This window comes from Sus scrofa, chromosome 12 (genome assembly GCF_054392235.1).
Source record: "Sus scrofa isolate SSC_HxYL_T2T_F1_AM1 chromosome 12, Sscrofa_HxYL_maternal_Yorkshire_Landrace_v2.0, whole genome shotgun sequence".
Taxonomy (NCBI): Eukaryota; Metazoa; Chordata; class Mammalia; order Artiodactyla; family Suidae; genus Sus; species Sus scrofa.
This window is the reverse complement of record NC_139394.1, coordinates 53,176,804-53,202,873: the sequence shown is the minus strand read 5'-3', so window position 1 is coordinate 53,202,873 and position 26,070 is coordinate 53,176,804. Positions and strand designations below refer to the sequence as shown.

At 50.6% G+C, this 26,070-nt stretch overlaps 1 protein-coding gene across 20 annotated transcripts in view; it reads right to left on the bottom strand.

Moving 5' to 3' along the window:
• Positions 1–26,070, bottom strand: part of RAP1GAP2 (RAP1 GTPase activating protein 2) — a 212,785-nt gene that overhangs the window by 128,651 nt on the left and 58,064 nt on the right. For 7 of the 20 annotated variants that reach the window (XR_014821519.1, XR_014821520.1, XR_014821522.1 and 4 more), the window contains exon 1: positions 7,003–7,192. The exons of the other annotated variants lie outside the window; for them this stretch is intronic. Coding sequence is in view for 4 of the 7 variants with exons in the window: in XM_021067636.2 (XP_020923295.1) it covers positions 7,003–7,109 (107 nt within the window). In the remaining 3 variants the exon portion in view is untranslated. Of the gene's footprint in view, positions 1–7,002; positions 7,193–26,070 lie in introns of those variants that run through there. 20 annotated transcript variants of the gene reach the window in all.

Genomic DNA, 26,070 nt, shown 5'->3' with positions numbered 1-26,070 from the left:
GTAGCCGTCATTGGAGTCCTTTCAGAGGAGATGATATTTGAGTTGAGAGCCCTATAATGAGGAACCACAGTCAACGAAATCACCATAAAAAGCATGTGTAAAGGGCCTGGCATGTTCTAGAAATGGAAAGAAGGCCTCTGCAACAAAAGTACAGTGACACAGTGGGTGTGGGAGAACATGATGACAGTTAAGTTCAGGAGTTCCCTGGTGGCTCAGTGTGTTAAGGTCCAGCACTGTTATTGCTGTGACTCAGGTAGCTGCTGTGGCATGGGTTCGATCCCTGCCAGGAACCTCTGCATGCAGTAGGGAGAGAGTGCTAAGTTCATAAAACCAGGCAGCCCACCTTCCAAGTTTAGATTTCATTTAAGGTATAATGGAAAGCCTATGGCTGGGAGTTCCCTGGTGGTCTGGTGGTTAGGATTTGGCACTTTCACTACTGCAGTCCAGGTTCAATCCCTGGTCTGAGAACTGAGACCCCACATCAAGCTGCTGCACTCTGTGGCCAAAAAGGAAAAAGAAATCCTATGGAGAGTTTTCTGCAGTAGACAGACTTGATATTACTTGAATTTTTAAGACTCCACTGTGGCCACCATCAGAATGAGTAAGGGGGATAAGAAGCGAGGAGATCAAAGAGGAGATTGAAAGAGTGGCTCAAAAGAAATCTAATAAACTCACTGATGCCTCAAATTCTGTCCATGAGCTCCTCAGACTCACAGTGAGGTTCAAATGAGAAGCTGGGTAAAGGGAGATATTTGTTCTTTAAAGCGAGGACAGCCAACCAGGTCAAACATGAGACAAGAAAGGGCGAGTAACAGGCCTTTCCACAGAGGGCAGAACCCAGCCACCTCCTAGGAAGAGAACAAGCAGCCATCTGTTCTAGGCCTGGGAGCAGATCAGCGCCTGCCTTGTGTCCCCTTCCAGCCCTGGGTCTCTGAGACTCTAAGGTCAGGACTCACGGACACTCCTCAGGCTCAGACCCCCTCATCCAGCCAGCTCGCAGGGCTGTCACCGGCTCTCCCAGGTGAGAACCCAAGTATCCTCCATGACACCAGCCTTCAAAGCCACATCAGTCAGCGGCTGCTAACATCACAAAAGCAGACAACCGGACAACCTCCACTGGCATAGTCTTGCCAAAAAAAAAAAAAAAAAAAAATTGACAGAGCCTCTAAAATTAAATACTAACTTACAGTAACATAGGGGACAGCAGAACACGTCAAATGACACCAGGAGACACCATCCACAAAATCCTAACTGTAGCAAATTCCCTAAGACAAGTAACTCAGTTTCTTTAATAAAGAAATTGTAGGAATTTCCACTGTGATGCAACAGGATATGTGGCATCTCTGCAGCACCAGGATGCAGGTTCGATCCCCAGCCCAGCACAGTGGGTTAAAGGCTCTGGCATTGCCAAAGCTGCAGCAGAGGTCACAACTGAGGCTCGGAGCTGATCCCTGGCCTGGGAACGCCATATGCCACAGGGTAGCAAAAAAAAAAAGAAAGAAAGAAAGAAATTGTAAGGGGGGAAAAAGTTGGAGGAGAAAACTTATAAACACCAATCACATTGGATTTTTTTTAACCCTGACTCAAAAAACTTTTGAAAAATTTTTATGAGACAATTACAAAAATCTGAACACTGAATACAATATGAAGAAATTATTGTTTACTTAGGAGGTATGACAATTGGTAGTTTTTGAGAAGAATTCTTTTTTTTTTTTTTTTTTTTTTTTTTGCTTTTTAGGGCTGCACCCGAGGCACATGGAGGTTCCCAGGCTAGGGGTCAAATCGGAGCTGTAGCCGTCAGCCTACACCACAGTCACAGCAACTCAGAATCCAAGCCACGTCTTCCACCTGCACCACATCTCACAGCAACGCCAGATCCATAATCCACTTAGCAAGGCCAGGGATCGAACCCGCAACCTCTTGGTTCCTAGGCAGATACGTTTCCACTGTGCCACAATGGGAACTCCAAGAATTCTTTAAGGTGCATATTGAAAACTGGCACAACACTGTAAATCAACTATACTTTAATAAATTTTTTTTAATTTTAAAGATGCATATTGAAATATGTAAGAATGAAATGATATAATGTCTGGGATTTACTTCAAAATAATCTTGTGGGGGAGTGGATTGAAAAATAAATGAAACAAGATTGGCCATGAATTGACAATGGCTAAAACGGTATTATACTATTCTCTCCACTTTTGTGTACACTAGAAAATTTCTGCAATAAAAAGATGTGTTGTGTTTTGTTTTGTTTTTAAGCCAGGGGATGGAAGTTCCCATGTAGCACAGCAGGTTAAGGATCCAGCGTTGCCACACCTGTGGTGCAGGTTGCAACTGCGGCGCGTGTTCAATTTCTGGCCCAGGAAATTTCCCCATGCTGTGGGGGCGGGGGGTGGGGTGGGGGGGAGCAACTAGGGGTGAGCTTTTCCTAATAACCTATCCAGAAGTACCCCACTAGACATTATACCCCACAAGAGAAGGATCAGATTCATTATTCCGCCCCCAGAGTCTACCATTAACAATTTGCTGAATGATGAGTGCATTTTTATTTTCCTCGTCATAAACCCAAGAGTGGACTATGTCCCAAAATAACTACCCCCTGGAAGATGTGGATTTCTCTTTCATTTATGCTAACTGACCTCTCTCCAGTTCCGAACATCACACCCAAAGCCTTACTGACTTTATCCACGTTTCAGAGGTACATAGTTTGACTGGGTAACTCTGCCTCGGTCCTTCCCATCAAAAGTGCCTATTTCCCCCAGAGGGCACCGCTCCGCTCAGCGCCCACTTTTACTATTGAAGGGGCGCTCTGAATCTGACCCTGAGCTGCCACACCTGTATGTTCAGAAAATCAGAGTGTTTAAAAGAGCCCTGCATTACTGGAGTTTTCAAAACTGCCATCTCCTTGGAGTTCCCGTCGTGGCGCAGTGGTTAACGCATCCGACTAGGAACCATGAGGTTGCGGGTTCGGTCCCTGCCCTTGCTCAGTGGGTTAAGGATCCGGCGTGGCCGTGAGCTGTGGTGTAGGTCACAGACGCGGCTCGGGATCCAGCATTGCTGTGGCTCTGGCGTAGGCCGGTGGCTACAGCTCCGATTAGACCCCTAGCCTGGGAAACTCCATATGCCACAGGAGCGGCCCAAGAAATGGCAAAAAAAAGACAAAAAGAATAAATAAATAAAATAAAACTGCCATCTCCAAGGATGGCTTCATTCTGGTGCCTCCTTGGAACCCTGCTCACATTCAATCCCTTCTCAAACACAACACTGCTTCTGTAGGATCGCAGGTGATGAAATTCCTGGAAGATCATGAGAAAGAGGAAGCTCCAGGTTGTCCCACAATCCCCACAGAGCTGTCAAGGCAAGAGTGAGGAGCCCCGCTCCCATTTCTCGGAGACAGACTGAGCCTGGAGCTTAGAGTACAATTCTCGGGACCCACCAAGAGTGCCTGGAAGTCTCCTGCTTCTGGGCCCATATGGGTTACCTGTGTCACTGTCATTCTCCCGGGCACCCCTACCTGCACCCCACATACAGCATTCCCAAGTGGCCTGAGGAGGGCAAGAGGATGACAAGGACCACTGGGCTATTACTGCAAGCCACACAGGACCTTATATCCCTTACGGCCAAGAGCCAGGAGTGGTATCTGCACAAGCCTGTCAATTAGAGGTGCTGGCAAGATCGATGGGTGAATCCAGCCTTCTGGGAAGGATGAGGAAGGGACCTGAGTCTGATATGACCCTGTGAAGGGGGGTGGGGAGGAGGAACTCAGCAAATTTAACACCCAGCATGGGGTTCAGGAAGTATTTAAGAGAGGCTGGCAGCTGCCGCCTGCTCCAGGCTCCCCTACGGCCACAGCCTGCTGAGCAAGGGTCAGTCATGTGCACAGCACTGATTTCAGATGCTTAAAGACAAAGAAACTCCAGATAACAGCAAGGGGAGTGAAGGTCATTTAGCACCAACATGAAAGCAAGCTCGGTCTCTCCTTGGTTGGTTAAGTCCATGGCCAAAGCCATGAGGATGGCAGGAGCAACAGCAGAATGGGACGAAGGCAGAGGCTGAGAGGGTCATCACTGTTTGCCTGCATTGCAGGGAAAGAGCATAGTGCATCCAGGAGGAAAGACAAGTACCAGGAGCCTGGGGCATCCTCATCCCAGCCAATTCCTTCCTGTCCCCTGTGCAGGTCCTCCCCTATGCCTCACTGCAGCCTCCCATCCCCAGACCATCTCTGCCCAGGTCCGTGCCTGCAATGGGTGCCTTCCTTGGCCCACACATGGCTTGTCTGGACTACCGGTGGGGCTGTTACCACCAGACATCTTACCTTGGTTTTCAGGACACATGTCCAGAGAGAGGAGAATGGGAGAAGTTCTAATCAAACCCCTCCAACCCCATGAAGCCCTTCCTAACTTTCAGATGCATCTTCACCCACATGACCTCCCTTGAGCCACACGCATCCTTTGTGTGGATGCAGGAACTAAGGATCAGAGAGATGAAATCCAGACTCTATCATATCACAGTCAACAGAGGAGCCAGGACTAGAACTTCTAGCCCCCTGTGCAGGGCCTTTTCCATGCTTCCACATTCTGTACTCAGAGAAAGGAGCAGGTCTGATACATCTGCCTTTCTATGGAGCACATCTCACTACTCATCCCTCAAAACAGGTCCAGGTTGTCTCAGAACAGCCCACCCATATCCTTCTGACTTTAGGGGGTTGGCGTGCTCATCCCCCCTGCCCAGCTAAAACACTGGCAGAGAATGGATGAAAACCAAAGTCCAGGGGAGAATGGGGCCCAGACCTAGAGTCTTGAGCTCTGGAGTCCTGCTAGCAGCTTTTTCTGCTAGACAAATGTGTGCCCAGCATCAGCCATTCCTAGATCACCTCCAGGATTTCTGCCATTTTCTATACCATTGGTATTATTACTACTATTCCTACTAAATAGACTAGGTCTTGCAACTTAATACATTTAATGAATTTACTTATTTTTTTGTCTTTTTGCTATTTCTTGGGCCGCTCCCTCGGCATATGGAGGTTTCCCGGCTAGGGGTCTAATGGGAGCTACAGCTGCCGGCCTACACCAGAGCCACAGCAATGCTGGATCCCGAGCCGTGTCTGTGACCTACACCACAGCTCACGGCCACGCCAGATCCTTGACCCACTGAGCGAGGCCAGGGATCGAACCTGCAACCTCATGGTTCCTAGTCGGATTCATTACCCACTGCGCCACGACGGGAACTCCAATACATTTCATTTAAAATGATGCTTTATAAGAGTTCCTCTCGTGGCGCAGTGGGTAACGAATCCGACTAGGAACCATGAGGTTGCGGGTTCGGTCCCTGCCCTTGCTCAGTGGGTTAATGATCCGGCGTGGCCGTGACCTGTGGTGTAGGTTGCAGACGCGACTCGGATCCCGAGATGCTGTGGCCCTGGCATAGGCCAGTGGCTACAGTTCCGATTTGACCCCTAGCCTGGGAACCTCCATATGCCGCGGGAGTGGCCCAAAGAAATAGCAAAAAGACAAAAAAATAAAAAAATAAAATAAAATGATGCTTTATAGCATCACTGCAAGGGGGGACATCAATCCCACTGGCCATAACTAGGATAGGATCCTAAAATTAAATAGTACAAAAGTAAACTAAATTATAGACAGGCATCATTCCCATTTAAAGGCCCTGAGCCAAAGGTCTGTTCTCCTTGTTATAAAAGGGAGACTAGCAAGTGTTAAAAAGGTGTTAAAGCCAGACTAGCACCAACCTGAAACTTTCCCCCTAAAGAAATCACAAGGATCAGCAGAGAACTGAAAAGGGAAGGACTTTCTCACTAAGTGACTCAATGTTATTTCATGCTTAACCACCTTCAGTTACTTCACCGGTGGAGCATCCTCCACGATGGGAAACATCAAATCAGACTATCTTAACGAAAGGGGACAGACGGGATGGGAGACAACCACAGCACAAGTGCAACTAACGCCAGCCAGTTCATTGCCTGCCACTTCCCCCAGGCACACCCAGCTTCTGGGCAAGCCAGGGGCCACCAGTCACCACCCAGGCATCTCTGGTTCCACTACCCTTACTTGAGCCCTTGTTATGCAGAATGCAGCACTCACCACTCTGAACCCCTCTGGGAATTAGGACCCAGCAGGGCAAAGAGAGGCTGCCCCAAATTCCCACAACATCTCTGTGGACAGGCAACTCTAATGACTCCCAGTTGCTGGGAAGCTTTAGGTTCATGAACCCTAGCAGAGGAAGGAGGCTGTGCCAGCCTGTGTGGGCAGCTCCCTGGGGACTTGTGGACATCAAGCCTGCAGCTAGGGGCTGGAGCCCAGGAAGCGGGCCCCAAAGCTCCTTTGCCCACCCCAAACCCTACATCTCTCACCCCAAAGGTGAGGTCTGAAATAACCTGAGAGGACGATTTTCAACACCCCAGGAGCAAACCTTAAAAAGATGAAGAGCCTGACACAGAAAAACCCAAAGACAGAGAGGCACGGAGGCAGGGGCAGGGATGGTAGGCACCCTCCAAACTTGCTCCTTGCCTGCCGGCACCGTGCGCAAAAGCTAGCAGATCCCTGGTCTGGCCGGCACTCGAGGGCTCAGCCAAGTTGCAGAGAAGCAAATGGCATCCCCGGCGCACTGGGCCACCTGGGCCTGCGCCAGGGACTATCGCCCAGGTCGGATCAATGCTACCCACGCTGCAGGCTCCGGGAAGGGCGCCGCGATAGGCAAAAGCCGGGAGTGGGGGTGAAGGACTTGGTGCCCCTCTGTTGGGAAGGAAGTCTGAAGGGTCCTCCCAGTCGCTCTCGGACCCAACCAATGCCCTGCCTGGGCTCTCTCACAACAGCTAGTGTCTCGGACGAAGCTCCAAACTCGCTCCCCGGACGGCCCCCGGAGTGGAGGCTTTTTTCCTATTCAGCTCTGAGCCAAACGCCCTCGTGGGAAAGTCCACCCTAAAGAAAACAGAATTTAGCCCGAGAACGGTGAGAAGGGGGAGGTGGCGCTGCCACGCTTTACCTTTTCTCTTTACTCTGTTTTCGAGATTTGTGCAGGAGTCCGATGAGCACCACGGCGGCGCGAATCCCCGCCTTTCGGCAATGCATCCTCCCCGCGGGCTGGGACATGGCGAGGCTGCCGGCGGTGCCCGGCCGCGCCCTCGCCCGCCCGCCGCGCGCCCCCGCCGGTCCGGCTCTGCGCCGCCTGCTCCCGGCCCCTGCGCCGGCGCCCGGGCCCCCGTCCGCTCGGCTCGCATGGGCCCCGCCCCGCCTAGGTGCGCCCCGGGGGTCAGGTGACTGGGCGCTCACTTCCCTGCGACCTTCAGCGTCTCCTAGGGGCCCACCGGGCGGCTGGCGGCCGCTTGCCCAGCGCGGGCATTTCCAAGGCTCGCTCCGGGCGCGGCGCGGACGGGCGGCTCCGGGGCTCCGGCTCCAATGCACCGCCCGCGCCCTGGACCCCGCCCCAGCCCCGCCTCCCGGGCCCCGGCCCGGGGCGCCCCGGCTGCTGGCGGTTCAGGCTGCCGAGCCGCCAGCGGAGGGAGGAGGACCGCTAGTGTTTAGCGCTCTCGGGGCTACGCGCCCGCGTTCGCCCACCACCCCTCGCCCGGGCTCCTTCCCATCCCGCTGGGCGGCCAGGCCCCTAGCGCTCCCTCGCCTCTCCCCCTCGGTCCCCTCCTCCGCGCTCCCTGTCCCCCGCCCCCGCCGGCCGGGCCCCGGGCTCTCTCCCTGGGCAAAGGCGGCTGACGCGCTTTCCCAGCCCGGCCCGCCGGGATACTTCTCCGATGCTGTCACTGTCTTTAAAACAGGGAGGAAAAACATGCACCGAGAGGAAATGCGCTTCTTCAGTCCAAGCGAAACTGCCCCCGCGCGCGGGCACCGCCGCGGCCTCCGCTGCCCGAGGCCAGGCTGCCGGGCGGTTAGAAGGACATCCCGCGCCAAGTGCGCAGCGCCCGCCCTCCCCGGCCGGGGCTCCCTGACGTTTTGACTCGACCGGATGCTACATCTCACCTCTTCCCAAATTCGGGAAAGGATTGTGGGGCGAGGGTGGAGGAAGGATTCACTACAGAGTCCGCGCCTACAGAGGCTGGCTTCAGCCCCCTCCGCTAACAATGGTTTTCCCGGACCTGGGAGTTTGACACAACCTAGGGTCCCTGATCGATTTCCCGGCGGCGACACCTGCACTGCACTTCTGAGTCCCAGGTTGCCAGGGAGACGTGAGGCGCGGTGTCGGGGGGCGGTGGGGGGGGAGGGCGGAGGCGGGTGGAGACCCTACTCTACCAGCAGCCGGGGCCCCAGCGCGGGCTGCCGCACACACCCCACGTGCATTCTTCCCCTCCTCCTGCACACCGCTTGCACGCTTCCTCCTCGGTTCAGAACTCAAAGAGGGAAGGTCATGCCAGCCTGTGGGAAAAGGGCCCTAGCCTGGTTCCTACTACAGGCTGGAGGGCGCGGGGTGCTCCTAAACCCCACTCATTGACTTACATCTGCTGCCAGGAAGCCTAGCCCCTCTCACCACCCCCACCTCCCCCTGCCCCCGTCCTTAACTACTGGCTTTGCTTCTCCCTCCAGCCCCCTAGGGAAGGTAATCGGGCAGAGGGCTGGAGGGAATTAAAACAAGCCAATTAGTCCATCTTTGGAAACAGCCCTGTTGGGGCCAAAGAGGTCCCTGAGGCAATTTGCCTTGTTTTTTCTACTGTCTGGTGTTCAAGAAAGCACAGAAAAGCCAGCCAGGAAAAGGGACCTGGCTGGAGAGAGGAAGGGGCTGCGAATGAATTCAAGGGCCTGAGGCCTTAACCCCACCTCTCCAATGGGCACAGCTCTTGGCTGGCAATGGGACTGGAAGGAGGGCAGGGAGCACCAGGGTGGTGCCAAAACGTGCCTGGTTTATTTATGAAGCATCCATTAGCAAGAGCCTTGGCCCCCCCGAGTCTGCCTGGGTGGTGGGGTATCACAGATATAGCCATGGACATCTATTTATAGCCAGAGAGTGAGTGCCCCAGGCCCCACCCCTGGGATTGCAGCTAGGCTGGCAGCAAGGAATACACTACACCACACCAGTAAGTGACCTGAGAATCAGTCTGGAAAAAGACTGGGGAAACGAGTGTGTCCTCAGTGGGGAAGAGGGCAGAGCCCAAGCACACATAGCCCAGGGCTTCTCCCGCCTTTGTCATACACAGAACCTCTCCAAGGTGGGTAGGGTGCTGGGGGCACTGACTGTAGGTCTAGGCCAGCATAGGGTATATTTTATCCAAACACAGGGGCAGGGCACATCTCAGTACAAGGCCTGAGTCCCTCCCAGGGAGGGAGGGATGCCTTCCACCCATGCCCCACTGCCTGGGAGGTATTTTAGCTCAAGTGCATCTGTGGGCAACAGGGCATTGGGAAGAAAGTGGAAACTCTTTCCACCTAGCAGGTAAGGTTATTCTTTGCTGTTCTGGGGTTCCAGGCCCTCTCAGCTCCTCTAAAACCCCAATGTTTCCAGCACCAGTGGGACTGAAATACAAGGTTGTCCCCAAGAGATCATAACCTGGTTTCTGATTCCTAGGGCCCTAAGAGAGAGAAGTTTCCTGGGGCTGGGGGAGTCCTTCCTTCTGCCTACACCCGCACAGGTAACACCAACGCATAAGGAAACCCATCCATGGGGGAGAATGCACGTCTATCTATGCTGGACGTGCCCATTGAACCAATATTTGTGAAAAAATTAGGATGCATCCAGCTTTGTGCGAGAACTGCTACGGAAATGTAAGACCATCCTTGCTCAGAACAAACAGGGCTAAAACACATGACACCGTAAAACCATCCCGTGACGGGCGAGTGACCCAGCCACTGTTCCCCCACATTAGGCCATCCACGTACCACCTTCACAATTTTCGTGTCTTACACCATACTACTTGGTTATTTACTTATTATTTTGCTTTAATTAAATCCACTCACTTCTTTCCTTAATTAATTTCAAAAGAAAAACATTATTACCACCCCAAATGAAAATCTATTGTCACCTGTCATTCATCCCATAAAAACAAATTTATGAAATTCTAACCAAATACGGTTGCCTGGCAAAGGCTCAGCACCTGAAGCACTTCTGTTACAAGAGAAAAATACACAAGTGTTGGGTTAACACCTGTACACTTGCACCAGAAGAAGACACCGTCTTTGAAGAAATCACAACATTTGGAAGAGAACACGTTTTCAAATAAGTGACTTAGAAGTCTTCAAGGGTCACATCCATGGGGCGCTCGGAGGTGTATTAAGAAGGCTGGACACTTCCAGCTCTCCCCCTTTTCCAGCCCACAGTCCCTGAGAACAAAGTGCCAGGCAGCTGCCAGCCTGGGTCTCTACCCCAGTCCGGGGCCGAGGGGGCCTGGGTGGGAGCTGGGGGTGAGGAGCGGGCAGGCAGTTAATCATGAACACAGGGCAGACAGCTGCACAGCCCCTTCCTAATGGGCCAGTGGGGGTGAGGCAGACAGACACGCATGCTTGATCGTGAAGAAAAGGGCCTTCTGTGCCCGGGGAAGCCACTCCAGGAGACACATCCGTGTGAAACCGGGACTCAGCCCTGCTGCCAGCGCCCAGGTCTGAGAGCGAGCCCAGAGCGAGCGCTCTCTCCCGGTTCCACCCCACCTCCAACTCCCAGCGCCTCCACTACTCTCCAAAAGGAATGCACCTCTTCTAGGCTGGGGCAGGTGTGGGGCCAGAGGGGCTGGGGAGCCATGGGGTGGGGCCTTTTACCCAAACTAGCTACTTTCAGATGTCTTGCTCCGCCCCTTCTGCAGGAGACAGTGTCCCCAGCGACCCTCCTGGACCACACAAACGTCAGAGCAATGCAAGAGTTATACATATACGACTTCAGACCTGCAAAGGACAGGCCGGCACCTCACTCTATCATGCCTTTTGGGGCACACTCATTCACACACCAGCTCGGAGAAATCCCTCAGAAGCATGCCCTTCATGTTTTACTTCTGCACTCACACCTGTGCTGGTAGGGAGGCGACTGACATTCATCCTTGGCGCGTACGTTAGCGCCCCCTGCCGGGCCACGTTACAGTTGCATCGCTAGGATACCACCTTAAGAGGAAGCACCTTAAAAGGAGCAAGAGGAAGGGGGACGGCGGAGGAAGGCGGAGAGGAGGGGGAAGGGCAGGGGGGAGGGGAGGGAAAGATTGGGAAGGTCATCTGAGGTAGGGAAGCCGTTTCTATTTTGAAAAGAGAGCGAGGCGCAAGAGAGATCGTTGCCAACCTATTGACTCTCCTCCCAGCTCCTAATCTCCCCTCCCAGAGGCCACCGCCAGCCCCCAAAGGGGTCCATCCCACCACAACAGGGTTCTTCAGTGACAAGAACAGGCCAGGCCCAGCCCAGGCATGGGAGCCAAGACTGAGGAACACAGCTCAGCCTACCTCCCTGAGCCACGCATATCATGTGGCACAGAGGATCTGCGAAGAAATTGGCTCCGATTTTGGAAACAGATCCTGGTGACTTGTATGGCATTTCCGAGCTCCAGGGAAAGGAAACCATGCCCGAGGAAACCCGCAGATCCCACTCAGTGGCAGGCATCCAGTCCTTGCGCTGCACATCATTTGGTACCCAGAGCCTGCGACGCATGATGTCAATCAGAATTTGCTGACTTCCTGTTCAGGAGTTACAAAAAGGGGGTAAGAGAAAGAAGAAAGGAGTTCTTCATCTATTTCTTGGGTTACTGAAGTTATTTTAAATATTTCTTTTTGGTTTAGTTACGGAATTTTGGATCCACGACTCTAAGCAGCACGGCTATAATTTCCCACAGTAGAAACATTCAAAAGGATTCTTCCATGTGTGAAATTTCACCTTTTTTTTTTTTTTTTTTTTTTTTTTTTGCTTTTTAGGGCCGCACCCATGGCATATGGAGGTTCCCAGGCTAGGGGTCCAACAGGAGCTGTAGCCATCCGCCTCCACCACAGCCACAACAACGGGGATCCGAGCCTCATCCTCAACCTACACCACAACTCACGGCAACGCCAGATCCCCGATCCACTGATCAAGGCCAGGGATCGAACCCACATCCTACTGGATACTAGTCGGATTCGGTTCTGCTGCGCCACAACGGGAACTCCTCCATGTGTGGAAGCTCTGACGAACATGAAGAAGTAGATTTTGCATGGAGGCTGCCCAGGGGTCACTCCAAAGAAGAGGGAGCAGACGAGGCCGCAGGCGGGTGGCCTGCAGCACAGTCCCCTCACATCCAGCGTCCCTGTTCTGTCCCCACCTCACTGGTTCGCAAACCCACACCGGCACTGAGGACACTTTCAACTCTAGGCTGTCTGGGGTGAGTGGAAAAGTGGGGAGGAAAGCTGTCTTTCCATAATGTTAGCAGCATTGCTTAGCAACATCTTGCAAAGCAGGAACCAGCAGACTCTCCAAAAACCTATTCTGTTTGTCTCTACAAAGACCAGAGTGGTTTCTTATACATGCATTATTTATATCCTTTTCTGCATACCCAGGAACACTGTCTTTTTCCTCAGGAGAAGACATACTACACCTAAGAGAGATTTCTAGACAACAGAGCTTTGAGTAGCACAACTTTCCTTTGTTGCTTGCTTGCTTTTATTGTAAGGACCTTGGCTCCGACTATCTCTAAAATGTCTTCTGTATTTTTGTCCTCTTCAAATATAGGTTTAATGGAATCTTTTCTTGGTGACTCAGAGTCATTATCATCAAGACCACCTGCTGTCCTTGAGCTGAAACTCAGTTATGAACGACAGGCCACTGAGGGGAGGACCCATTTGTGCCTATACTTCCTGACCTCAGTCAGCTGTGATGCAAAGATACTGCAATAAGGGGGAAAAAAAAAAACCTAAAAGCTCTCGCCATCAGATAAACCTGAGCTAGAACCCTATTTTCATCTTTTACTACCTGTGTGGCCTTGGGCTAGAAATTTAACCTCTCTGAGCCTGTTTTTTCATCTGTAAAACAACGCTGGGTAACAACAGTGCCATCCCGCTAGGGTTCTTGCAAGGATGCAATGAACATGCATGGTCCACACACCAAGACATGTACGAAAAGGTTCAAAGTGGCTTTGTTCAAAATAGACAGTCCATCAACAAACTGTGATCTGGCCACACCGTGGAAGACCACTCTGCAATAAAAAGGAACAAAATCCTGACGCATGCGACAACATGGCTGAATTTCCAAAACGTTACAGAGTGGGGAAAAAAAAAGCCAGATACAAAAACTGCTTACTGTATGATTCCATCTATACAAAGTTAGACACTCTGAGGTGCAAAAAAATTAGAACAGTCATTGCCTCGGAGGGTGGGGGATTTTCTGGAGAGATAGAAAGGTTCTCTATCAGGATGGGATGGCGGGATCCATGTGTCCAAAATGTATAATTAAGATTTGTGCATTTCAACATATATAAATCTTACCTCAAAGAAGAAATTAATAATACGAGTAATAATATTAGAGTGGGCGTGTGGCGTGTGTAGAGGTATAGATGAGACAAAAAGGGCAGAATGTGGATAATTGGGGGGGGGGACCTTCATTACGCTGTTCCTCTGACTTGGTGTATGCTTCATATTTTCCACAATAAAAAATATAGATAAAATGTCCACAGTGAGGAAAAAAACATTAATGGTGTTTATTTCTGGAATTATGATGACTTTTATTGTTGTCTTGGTATTTCACTTCTACTTATAAATTTATAAGGACCACATGTTAGTTTTATAAATAAGTTAAAACGACGGATGTTATCATTAATTAAATGAGCATGCCTGCAAAAGCACCTCTTTAAGTGGCCGTTCTCAGTGGGCTGTTTTGAGTCTTTGCTCACAGGGACTGTGCCCTGGGAAACCAAACATAGGCATACCTGGGTGATATTGTAGGTCTGGTTCCGGGCCACTGCAAAAAAGCAACTACCGCCAGAAAGCAAGTCACATAAAATTTTTGGTTTTCCAGAACAGGTACATGTACACTAGACTGTGTATTAAGTGTGAAATAGCGCTCTGTCTAAAAAAAGAATGCACATGCTTTAATTTAAAAATACCACTAGGAGTTCCTGTCGTGGCGCAGTGGTTAATGAATCCGACTAGGAACCATGAGGTTGTGGGTTTGATCCCTGGCCTTGCTCAGTGGGTTAAAGATCCAGCGTTCCCGTGAGCTGTGGTGTAGGTTGCAGACGTGGCTCGGATCCCGCGTTGCTGTGGCTCTGGCATAGGCTGGTGGCTACAGCTCCGATTCGACCCCTGGCCTGAGAACCTCCATATGCTGCAGAAGCAGCCCTAGAAAAGACAAAAAGACAAAAATAATAATAATAAAAATAAACAAATAAATAAAAATTAAAATACTACTAAAAAACGTTAACCATCATCTGACAACACAGGGTTGCCACAAACCTTCAATTTGTAAACACCAAACAAAACAAAATGCAATATCTGCGAAATGCAAGAAAGTGAGGTGCAATGAAATGAGTATGCCTGTAACCCAGTTTGACAAAAATTAAGGCAAGCTGGAGTTCTCATTGTGGCTCAGCAGGTTAAGAAGCCAACTAGTACCCATGAGGATATGGGTTCTATCCCTGGCCTCGCACAGTGGGTTAAGGATCCAGTGTTGCCGTGAGCTGCGGTGTAGGTCACCGACACAGCTCAGTGTGTCATATTTCTGTGGCTGTGGTGTAGGCCGGCAGCTGCAGCTCCAATTGGACCCCTAGCCTGGGAACTTCCATATGCACCTGAGGACAAGCACCTGAGGGGGTTTCTGATTCTAACTTTAGAGGCTCGATTTGGCTCTCCTTTTTCCCTTTTGACTTGTATATGCTTACTGTATGCACAGGCCCTGCCTGGGAGAGACCGGGGTGCTCCTGTTTACCGGCCGGAGAGGGGGTGTTTACTGCACAGGGACACACAGACACCGCAGCTGATCAAGGATTTAGATGGCCTGTGCAATGCGTGTGCATTCCCGACACACTCCATGGGGGTGTGTGTGTGATGGGCTGTACCCCTCAGACCTGCCAGCCCTGTTCTTGTCCAGCCGGGAGACCAGAGTCGAGTCAACATCAGAGACATCGATGGTCTAATGGATAGGGATCTTTTTTTTTTAACTGTTATTTCCCCCATACAATTTTTTTTTCTCCTGTACAACATGGGGACCCAGTTACACATACATGGACACGTTCTTTTTTCTCGCATTATCATGCTCCATCCTAAGTGACTAGACAGAGTTCCCAGTGCGACCCAGCGGGATCTCATTGCTCAGCCGTTCCAAAGGCAGTAGTTTGCATGGATGGGGATCTTACCCGTCCCGAAGCGTGTATGGTCAGGCCTCCCAAGATGACCGTTCTCTTGCTCTCTGTACATCCTCTACTGGACAGCACCTGCCTCACCTACATCCTATTCATAGGACTGACCTTCCTGATCAGTAAGCCTACATACAGGACCTCGGCCCCAGCGAGTGGTCGTTCTAACCTTTCGATCAGAGCATCTCTACTTGCCTACCAAAGGGTGGAGGGGTGCCCCTCTCTGCGGGTTTCCCTGGTAACCGATGAGCCAACCTGATGACAGTTCCCCCTATAACTGGTAACCTCCCTGTCCTCTCCGGGAGCAAAGACTGCTGCCGTGTCCTGCCCTCCATCTGCCTCACACAGTGGGTGTCACCCCAGGACCTTGTTTCAGACATTAAGATCCCCCATCCATTCAACCATCGACGGATGTCTCTGGCGCTGACTCAGGGCTCTTTCTTCCCGCTCGAGGCTGGGCAAATACAGGGCTTGCAGGCCTGTGGGGTGAAGCCCAACAGTAATGTAGGGTGTGTGTGTGTGTGTGTGTGTGTGTGTGTGTGTGTGTGTGAAAGCAGAACATAAATATCACATTGTGTGGACCGCAGATCATTCACAAGCCAGGTCAAGGAGAAAAGTCATAGGTTGTAGCCCCACTGACCTGATTCCCAGTAAATCCTAATTATTTTTTTTTCCTGTTATCTAAATTAATCTCCTGCTTCTCTGGGTCCCGGAAGAACCCTGGCTCGGAGACTACGGGGAGTTGCCCCTACAGGCGGGAATAATCAAAGCCTTTTTATCTAAACAGAATTGGAGTTTTGCTCCACAATGGACTCTGGACTCTAACTCATTGATGTGTTAATTGCTCTTTCCCACCCTGACTTTAAGTCGTTTTAGCCTTAAGACAAACACAAAGTTTATCTTCCTTGTAGACACAGATTCCCCGAGCTTTGCCCAGCCAGGAGCTTGAGGCCTCTGGTTGAGCAGTTCAGAGTCTGCAATTTGCAAGCTTTTCACCAGGATTCCTTTCTGGGGCCTTTCTGCCCTTCCCACCAGGAAAGTTCTCCCAGCTGTCTAGCCTATATCACCCCTGTTGCACTCTAAGCCCTTTTGAGGAGCAACTCCCTCCATCCTTAAGAAAACCCCATTTAGTTCCTGCTATCCTGCTCCTCTTCCAAGTCCCAAAGCAGCTTCAGAAACTGCACCAGCTGTTTCCCTTTCACCCCAAGGCTCCTAACTCTTTGCTCCCATCAGTTTTCTCTACTGCCTCACCCCCTCCTCACTCACAGTCATAAGGCTGCTGGGGTCATAGCTAATAACGAAAGGACCCAAGTTCCCAATTATTTCCTTCTTCTGAATGCATTAGAGCAGTTTCAAGGTTATGGGCAGCTGGGCTCAGCAGCCAGCTGTGTGTGAACACCATCCATCAAACCTGTCACGCAGAGGACACGTGAGACTTGCCATACGACTGTCTCCAGCCAAGGCCAGCAGTGACCTTCGTGAGGGTCTTTTTTTTTTTTTTTTTTTGTCTTTTTGCCTTTTCTAGGGCCGCACCCGCGGCATATGGAGGTTCCCAGGCTAGGGGTCAAATCGGAGCTGTAGCTATCAGCCTACACCGCAGCCACAGCAACGCGGGATCTGAGCCGTGTCTGCAAACTACACCACAGCTCAAGGCAATGCCGGATCCTTAACCCACGGAGCAAGGCCAGGGATCGAACCGGAAACCTCATGGTTCCTAGTCAGATTTGCTAACCACTGTGCCACCACGGGAACTCCCAGGGGTCCCTTCTTAGAGACCCTGGAGTAAAACAGTCTCAACCCATCGGGCTGGCGAGGCAGTGGGATGTGTGGGAATGAGTGTAGAAGGGGCATCCAGCAGGCTAACCCCCGAAGATCCAATGGGGAAATGACCCTTGTCCGCTGTTGACCTGTCCCAAAGGTCCTCTCCCCAAACAGGCCTTCGTGACCCCTCACCTAGACCACATCCTTTGGTTTTCTCTGCATCTGGCCCCGGGTTTGTTTCCTCTGTGACAATGTATTCTAGCTTCGGGAGGGGATTTGAGGGGTTTTTATCCATTTGTCTGTTTGCTGCGTGTTTCGGTCTGTCTGTTACAGTACACCGTACACCCCGGGAGGGCAGAGGTCTTAGAGGTCACTGTCACCTCCACCGCCAAGATGACAGCCAAGGCACGCTCGCTCACAATTAATCTTGTTGGGAGTGAGGATGGAGAGGAGCAAGAGAAAGGAAGGGAGGGAGGGAAGTCCCACCGGGGGCAGCATGTGCCCTGGAGTTGGAGCTTCCTTGGCCCCTGAAAAATCTCTCCCAGGTTTTTGTGTGTGTTTGGTTTGTTTTGTTTTGTTTTTGGCGACATGGAACCAGATTGGCTGGAGGGGAGGGCAGCGCATCGCTGATCCAGGCTTGGAGACCCACCCTCCACCCTCTCACGGGGGCGAACACTCAGACAGGGTGACTGAGAGGAGGTCCACGTTGGAAGCCCCCCTCCAGGTTGGCACAGCCATGTGAGTCTGGCAAGGAGAGACCTCAAAGCAGTGGATCCAACTCCAAAGTCCCTTTCAGGGCACCCGAAAGTCCCTGCCCTCCCCCAGCTGTTAGACGAGTCTATGGAGGAAGATACTAGTATCTGTCTCCTGTTTCTAAATGAGGGGGGACCTCTCTAGGACCAACACTGGACAAGCTGAGTCTGACTTAAGGGTCTACACCTGGGTGACAGGGAGGGGGTGCAAACAAGTTAAAAATTCTTGGAGTTCTTGTTGTGGCGCAGCAGAAACGAATCCAACTCGTAACCATGAGGTTGCATGTTCCATCTCTGCCCTCGTTTAGTGGGTTCAGGATGCGGCATTGCGGTGTAGGTCGCAGACACGGCTCTGATTCTTCCAGGGTTGGAGGAAAAGTATTTTGGGGAGCCTTCTCCTCCAGCCCATTTACTTCCACCATCATCCCTTCTTCATCTGGGGCTCAAAGAACGACAAGGGCTCAGATGGTCCCCTTGCAGGACAGTGCTGCGCCCCATTCTATGGTCACCTGTGGAGGAATCACCCCACCCATCGCGAGGGTCCACAGCCTGATGTAGGCACCATCCCAACAGTCCCGGGAGCATCTTCAAGGGCAGGCTCTGCTCACCCTGAAGCAGGAGAAACACCTTGGGGGCTAACAAACACCACCCTCTTGCTGCAGCATTTTACAGTTGCACGCACGTTCACACCTATTATTCCACTGGATACTCGCAGCTCTGTAAGGAAGGAATATTAATATCATCCCTGTTTGCTAGATGCGTAAACTGAGATCCAGAGAGGTAACCTCTTCTGACCAGGATCACACAGCTCCAAAGAAGCAGAGCTGGGACCCAGACACAAGTGACTTCTACAGTCGCTGACTCCCACAAAATGGAGAGGATGGCAAGCCCAGGGGCTTAGGAGGGAACTCAACCAATCAGAGGCTCACCATGCCTGTCACCCGTGCAGTGGCGTTGGTTTTTCTGCCAGCTTAGACACCAGGGCTGTTCTTCTGGTTGCCAGGCCCTGATTTTCCCTTGGGGAGTACCCTGACACCACTGTTGGTTTTTGTGGTTCAGATGGGGCTGCCCCTTTCTCAACCTACCCACCCTGGAGCTCAGGGTGGGTAGGTACTTGGTCAAGGCCTGGCCAATTCATGTATTCTACTCATCAAGCCACAGTGACTACTTTGGAGATGGACATATAAACCAAGTAGGTCCAAACAAGTGAAAACCTTAATTTTTTCTTACTACCCCTGGGGTTTCCAAAGTCAGCAGCTATCTTATGAGAGGAGAGTTGCCTATAAGTGAAGTGAAGGCAGAGCCAAGAGATAGGGACAAGCAGATTAATGATATTTTCTGACTCACCTGGATCCAGTCATTCCTGAAGCTGTTATCCCTTTGGGAAACAGATTTTTTTTTTTTTTCTTAAACTAGTTTGAGTTAGATGTCTGTCACTAGTAAGCTAGCAGATTAACATATGAGATCTCCATCCAATGGACAAAGAAACACATGAAGGAGCAAAATAATAGCTTCAGACAAGTAAGAAAACCACATCACTCCTTCACCCAAGGGGAGCATCCCCCAAAGTGAGTCAAAGGGAGAACTTTCCAGGAAGAGGCCCTGGAAACACCAAACAGACCCAGATGTACAACCCAGCCCATGAGTGACAGGCTTTGGGACAATCCTCTGGACCCTACTCAAGCAGAAGGTAGGATGGCCTAAATCTGCCCCTGAAGATAAAACTGGAATTTCTCCTTTCCTCCTCACTGCCAGCATATGGGTCACTCATTTTATTTTCCTTCAGTAAAATCAAGCCTATTCAAGGGAAACATCAGAAAAAAAGGAACATTCAGACAAATCCAAAAATGTGGGACATTGCACAAAACAACTTTGCAAGCCACATTTAAAGGGATTAAAGAGATGTGATAACCAAGTGCAAAGAGAGACCATTAATAATAAGGCAATAATGTAATTTAATATACAATCCATATTTAAACTTGGGAAATATTTGGATATGGACAACATATTGTTACACTGCTAAATTAATATTCATTTTCTTACATGTGATAATAATATTGTAGTTATGTCAGAAAATGATGTTATTTGGGAAAGACATCTGCTGAAATATTGGCATACAAAGTATCATGATGTCTGCAACTTAACTCTTTCTATTTTACTCTCATTATATAGAAAAAGAATGAGAATAACTGCGCAATTTTTTTAGGGCCACACCCAAGGCATATGGAGGTTCCCAGGCTAGGGGTCTCATCGGAGCTACAGCTACTGGCCTACGCCACAGCCACAGCCACGCAGGATCCAAGCTGCATCTGCCACCTATACCACAGCTCACGGCAACACGGAATCCCCCACCCACTGAGAAAGACCAAGGATTGAACACGCATCCTCATGGATACTAGTTGGATTGGTTTCCGCTGTGCAACAACAGGAGCTCCAAATTTTTCTTTTTAGAGCTGCACCTGCGACATATGGAAGTTCCCAGGCTAGGGGCAGAATCAGAGCTGCAGGTGCCACAGCCACAGGAACATGGGATCCAAGCCACATCTGAAACCTGCACTGTGGCTTGCAGCAACACCAGATCCTTAACCCACTGAGCAAGGCCAGGGGTCAAATCCACATCCTCATGGATACTAGTCATGTTCCTAAGCCGCTGAGCCCCAATGGGAACTCCCTGTGCCAATGTTAATAAGTGATGAATCTAGGTGAATATAGACTCTCATCGGGCTATTCTCATTTTTGCATAGGTTGGTCATCGTCAAAACAAAAAGGTGAAGAAAAAAAAACCCCACACCCTTGCCAATACCCATCCTCAAATGTACACACATGTGCACATGTGTGGGGAAGGCACATGTATTCACATGCGTGCATACCGTGACCCAGCAGATGCATGTGCAAAGAGCACTGGGCCAGGGTCAGGAGAACCAGTGCAGAATCTGCAGCGGATCTGTCCTCTCAGTATCCATACGCCCTTTCTTCTTACAACCGCAGTGTTTTCTCAGCTGTAAAATGAGGGCTGCAAGTTCTATGCACACCCATGAGATGCAGAATGAGGTTTGAGGTGGATGGGGCAGGACAGTGAAGACAAATGGTTAAGAACTAAAGGCGGAGGCCTAGATGAGGTGGTCTTTACTATCTTAAGGCTCCTCCTTTCTTTTTTTTTTTGTTTTTTTTGTTTGTTTGTTTGTTTGTTTTGCTTTTTAGGGCCGCACCACATGAAAGTTCCCAGGCTAGTGGTCAAACCAGAGCTGCAGCTGCTGGCCCTCACCACAGCCACAGTAATTCGGGATCCAAGCCTCATCTGCAACCTACACCACAGCTCACGGCGACACCGGATCCTTAAGCCACTGAGGGAGATCCGGGGTCAAACCCACACCTTCATGGATACTATTTGGGTTCATTACTGCTGAGCCATGACAGGAACTCCTGTGAGGTTCCTTTCTAAGGATGTGGGTATAGGTGACAGAAACTGTCGCCAAGGTCACCCCCTTCCCACCCAATTGCCCAGTTCTTGGCCTTTCAGGGAACCTGAGAATTTGATCTTGGGTTTGAGATTGGCAGGCAACTCCCCAGACCAGACCAGTGAGAACTGGCCTCTCAGTTAATCAGCAAAGGAAATGCATTTGTGCTCCAAACTAGGCCCAAGGGACCCTCAAGGCAGAGTCTGTGTTGGGTTCTTAACCCACTAAGCCACAACAGGAACTCGTCACTTTGAAAACTACTATCCTATGCCTATCCTATGAAAATATTTTCTTTTTTCTTTTTCTTTTTTGTCTTTTTGCCATTTCTTGGGCCGCACTCGCAGCATATGGAGGTTCCCAGGCTAGGGGTCCAATCGGAGCTGTAGCCGCCAGCCTACGCCAGAGCCACAGCAACGCGGGATCCGAGCCGCGTCTGCAACCTACACCACAGCTCACAGCAACGCCAGATCCTTAACCCACTGAGCAAGGGCAGGGACCGAACCCGCAACCTCATGGTTCCTAGTTGGATTCGTTAACCACTGCGCCACGACGGGAACTCCTCACGTTTTCTTTAGCAGTGGGTGATATCACCTTCCCAGTAAAGACACAGACCTGCATACACAGACCTGCATACATGGATAATGATTTTTGATTTTTGTGTGTTAAGTACCAAGGTGAGCATGGGGAGGTGAGCTTGAAGCAAATGTCTCGGTCCTATTTTCTAGGTCGACCCGAAAGCTCTATATATTTACTAATAATGTCACCACTCCATTGCTGTTATTTTATTAACATCAATAAATTAACAACACGGGGTAAGTAATAATACAGCCTTAATTATTAGTAAATAAGATAGAGTTAGGCGAGCAAGCAATTTCACTGCATTCCCCACGTGTGCCGTGGGAAGCACTTCACACATGTTGACTCAGACCTCAGGACAACCTATATGGTGCTACTCCTGGTGCTCCCATTTTACAGATGAAGCAGCCAAAAGACAGAAAGGTTAAGCATTTGACCTGGGGTCCCACGGTAAGATGCAGAGCTGGACTTCCCACCCAGCAGGAGACGTTAAAACACTAAGCTCTTAACCACTACGCTCACCCCACACCCTTAGCCCTGAGCGGAGCCAGGAGGTCAACTCCAGCTTGGAGCCAGTTCGTTCTCTGCCGAGAAATAACTCAAAGAGCATGTCCTAATGGGGGCAAAGGAGACACTTTATCTTGGCCAACTGAAATGACCCATTATAACAGTCCCTACGGTGACCGATCCTCTGCTGTCCTGTGCCATCTATTTTGCTGTCCAGATCTCCCGTCTCGGCTCAAGCCCTGGTTCCCACTGTCAGGGATGATAAGAGGCTACGGCTGCGGCTGCTTGCCAGAGGTGCCAGGGGTGAGCAGGGCCAGCACTGGGAGACGGGCCCCAGGGGTCCTGGAGTGAGGGGTCCCCAGCAACATTCTCTTCTGATGGGGGTCAGTGCCCGAGCCCTGACCTTCCCTGGAGAACTGGAGCCCCAGGAAGGAGGGGCAGCACACAAGTGATGAACAGTCTCTTCCAACTCACACACCTTCCACCGGAGCTACCAATCAGGAAAGCAAGTGAATAATCTCTGAGCTAGGAACCAGTTGCACCAGGGCTCAGCGAAAGAAAGAGGAGAAGCAGAGAATGAGAGAGCAAGAGCGAGAAGCGAAGGGAGAGGGGCAAGACGCGGATACCCAGCAGCCACCAAAGAGATGAGCGAAGAAACCCTGCAAACCACACATCTGAGGGATCGGAACAGTCAGGAAATCACCACCTGCTCTGCTGGCCCTGGTCAGTCTCCCCATGTTTCAACTTACAAACCTGAAGTCAAAGCACCTGCTCACCCGCCCACTCTGCTGGCCGCCAAAGAGTTAGCAGTCCCCCGCAAGCAGCGCCACCTGCTGGTGTCTGGTAGAACTGTCTGTGTTCCCACCTTGCACACCCCCTGGAGATGCCGGCTTTCCATCCAACCCCCTGCCCCTCCTGCTTTCTCATTTCAAGCCTCAAGATCTTTGTACATGCTGCTCCCATCGCCTGGAATGCTCTTCCCCCAGATATCCTCACGGCTGGTTCCTTCTCTTTCCTCAGGTCTCCAATCACATGTCACTTCTACGGAGAGGCTGCCCCTGACCACCCACCTAAAGGAGCCCCCTGCACCCCTCCCTGTTGCCTTCACAAGTCTGGGCATTGTCAGAAACCACCTGGATCCTTTATTCTGTTCCTGTCTGTCTCGCTCATTAGAAAGTACCATGAAGTATTTTCATCCAACTTGATAATCTGTGCACCAGACAGAACAGTGCATTGCCTCATATTCTTAAGACCTGGAATTCTTTTGTGTGTCATAATGTCAAGATATAGCATAATGTAATGAGTAAAAAAAAATAAATAAATAAAAATAAAATAATAAAAGAACTTATAAAGTAAAAAAAAAAAAAAAGAAAGTACCATGAATATGTATGACTGGGTCACTTTACTGTATAGGAGAAATTGACAGAACACTGTAAATCAACTCTAATGGAAAAAATAAAAATCATCAAATTGGAGTTCCCGTCATGGCGCATCGGAAACAAATCCGACTAGGAACCATGAGGTTGCAGGTTCCATCCCTGGCCTCGCTCAGTGGGTTAAAGATCTAGTGTTGCCGTGAGCTGTGGTGTAGGTCACAGACGCAGCTTGGATCCTGTGCCTGTGGCTGTGGCGTAGACCGGCAGCTCCAGCTCCAACTCGACCCTTAGCCTGGGAACCTCCATATGCCTCGGGTGTGGCCCTAAAAAGAAAAAGAAAAAGAAAAAAAAAGAGGGAGAGAAAAAATAAATAAAAATGGGAGGAGAGGAGGTGCATGATGTTTCCAGGTGAACCTGGATGCTGTACAGAAAATTCCAGATGTCCCTTTCAGAATAGCCACAATCATCTCTACCTACCCCTTCTTTCTCTTCTGTAGCCAAACCTCCTTACTTCTGCTCAGGCAAGAGACTCTTTAGCCAAAACACTACTTCCTCTTCAGTTTCGTTGCTTCTCCATTCTGCTGTTTTGCACTCTTTCCAGCTACCTTATGTATTACACAGCCATTCAGGGAGATGGCTGCCCCCTCGGGCCTTGGCTCAGGGCATGTGTGGGCTGAGAGCTCCGAATGGCTGACCTGGAGGGGAGCAGGTGGGGTGCAGCTGGTTGAAAAGCTGCAGTCATCCACCTCATTCTGGATGCTCAGCCCCCGCCACGCAGACACGATCGTACCTGCTCCATACGTGCTGTTCATTACGCGTGGGAGTGGGAGACCCGATAAAAATACAGGCAAAACATGGTTTTTTTAAACTTAGAATCCACATGGTCTTCCTGTCTCAGACACTTAAATTCCCGAGCCTACCCCATGTGAGGGGCAGGCGTGCAGATGTTGCGGGGGCTCCCCTGACAAAGTCTGGGTCCCAGCTCACTCCGAGGAACGAGGGCCCCAGCGGGGGAGACCAAGCCATGCAAAACAGAGCTGTCTTATGTGTCTTCTCTAACACAGCTCGCCCAGGCCCACGTGACCAGAAACTAACAGGGTCCCAAGGAAAAGGGGGGGGGCCTCCAGCTCCCTGCTGATAGGGCTTCCCCAGGTGCACCCCGAGGTCCTAGGCTCAAGTGTAAACAGAGGAAGTAGCAGAGGTCAGGTATTAGGAAGCCAGCCCCACCTTCATCCTCCAGCCTCATACCACTCAAAATACCCCGGACCCAGGTACAACCGCCCCCGTTGACAGCACTTGACATGTCACCAAGAGACTTTCCATGCACCGTGCCTCGCACGCTGGGAAGCAGCAGCCGTCCCTCCCACTTTACTCCCCCCATCACTCCGTGAGCCTCTCGGGCCTCGGGGGACCAGCAGCACTGATGGGTGTCTGGGTGAGCACAGAACCCAGTTCTACCCTTTCACGCCTGAATCTGCCTGAGCGGGATCACTGAGTTTGCCTTTGTGCCTATGCTCAAAATTAAGTACGATCGAGAGAAGAGAATGACAGAGCCTTTGGCGTCAGACAACCCCAATCAGAACTCACTGCGTCTCGTACCAGCCACATGACCAGGCAAATGCTTAACCTCCCCCAGCCTTGGTTTTTTCCTTTTTTTTTTTTTTTAATGGCTCCACCTGCAGCATATGGAAGTTCCCAGGCTAGAGGTCAAGTCAGAACTGCAGCTGCCGGCCTATACCTCAGCGTACAGCAATGCCAGATCCATAACCCATTGAGCGAGGCCAGGGATTGAACCTGCATCCTCATGGACCCTATGTCGGGTTCTTAATCCACTGAGCCAAAATGGGAATTCCTCTTCTTATTTTTTTCCAAAATATGATATTATTCTCACATTGGCAGAAAGCTCTAAAAACTATAGTTGCCGTCCAATGCATGTTTTTTGTTTTGTTTTGGGTTTGGGTTTTTTTATCTTTTGCCATTTCTTGGGCCGCTCCCGGGGCATATGGAGGTTCCCAGGCTAGGGGTCAAAGGGGAGCTGCAGGCGCCAGCCTACGCCAGAGCCACAGCAACGCGGGATCCAAGCTGCATCTGCAACCTACACCACAGCTCATCCTTAAACCACTGAGCAAGGCCAGGGATCGAACCCCAACCTCATGGTTCCTAGTCGGATTCATTAACCACTGTGCCACGATGGGAACTCCCCAATGCATGTTTAATCTTACATTATTTTATGAAGACTGAAATATATTACACTTAGGATGAGGATAATTTTCGACTGAACTATACCATTATATGTCAGGTCAACATACTGGTAATTTATAGTTTCAATCATAGAAACCTTCTTGGTAGGTATAAATCTGACTTCAAAAATATTTTTTGATTTAATGATACTGCCA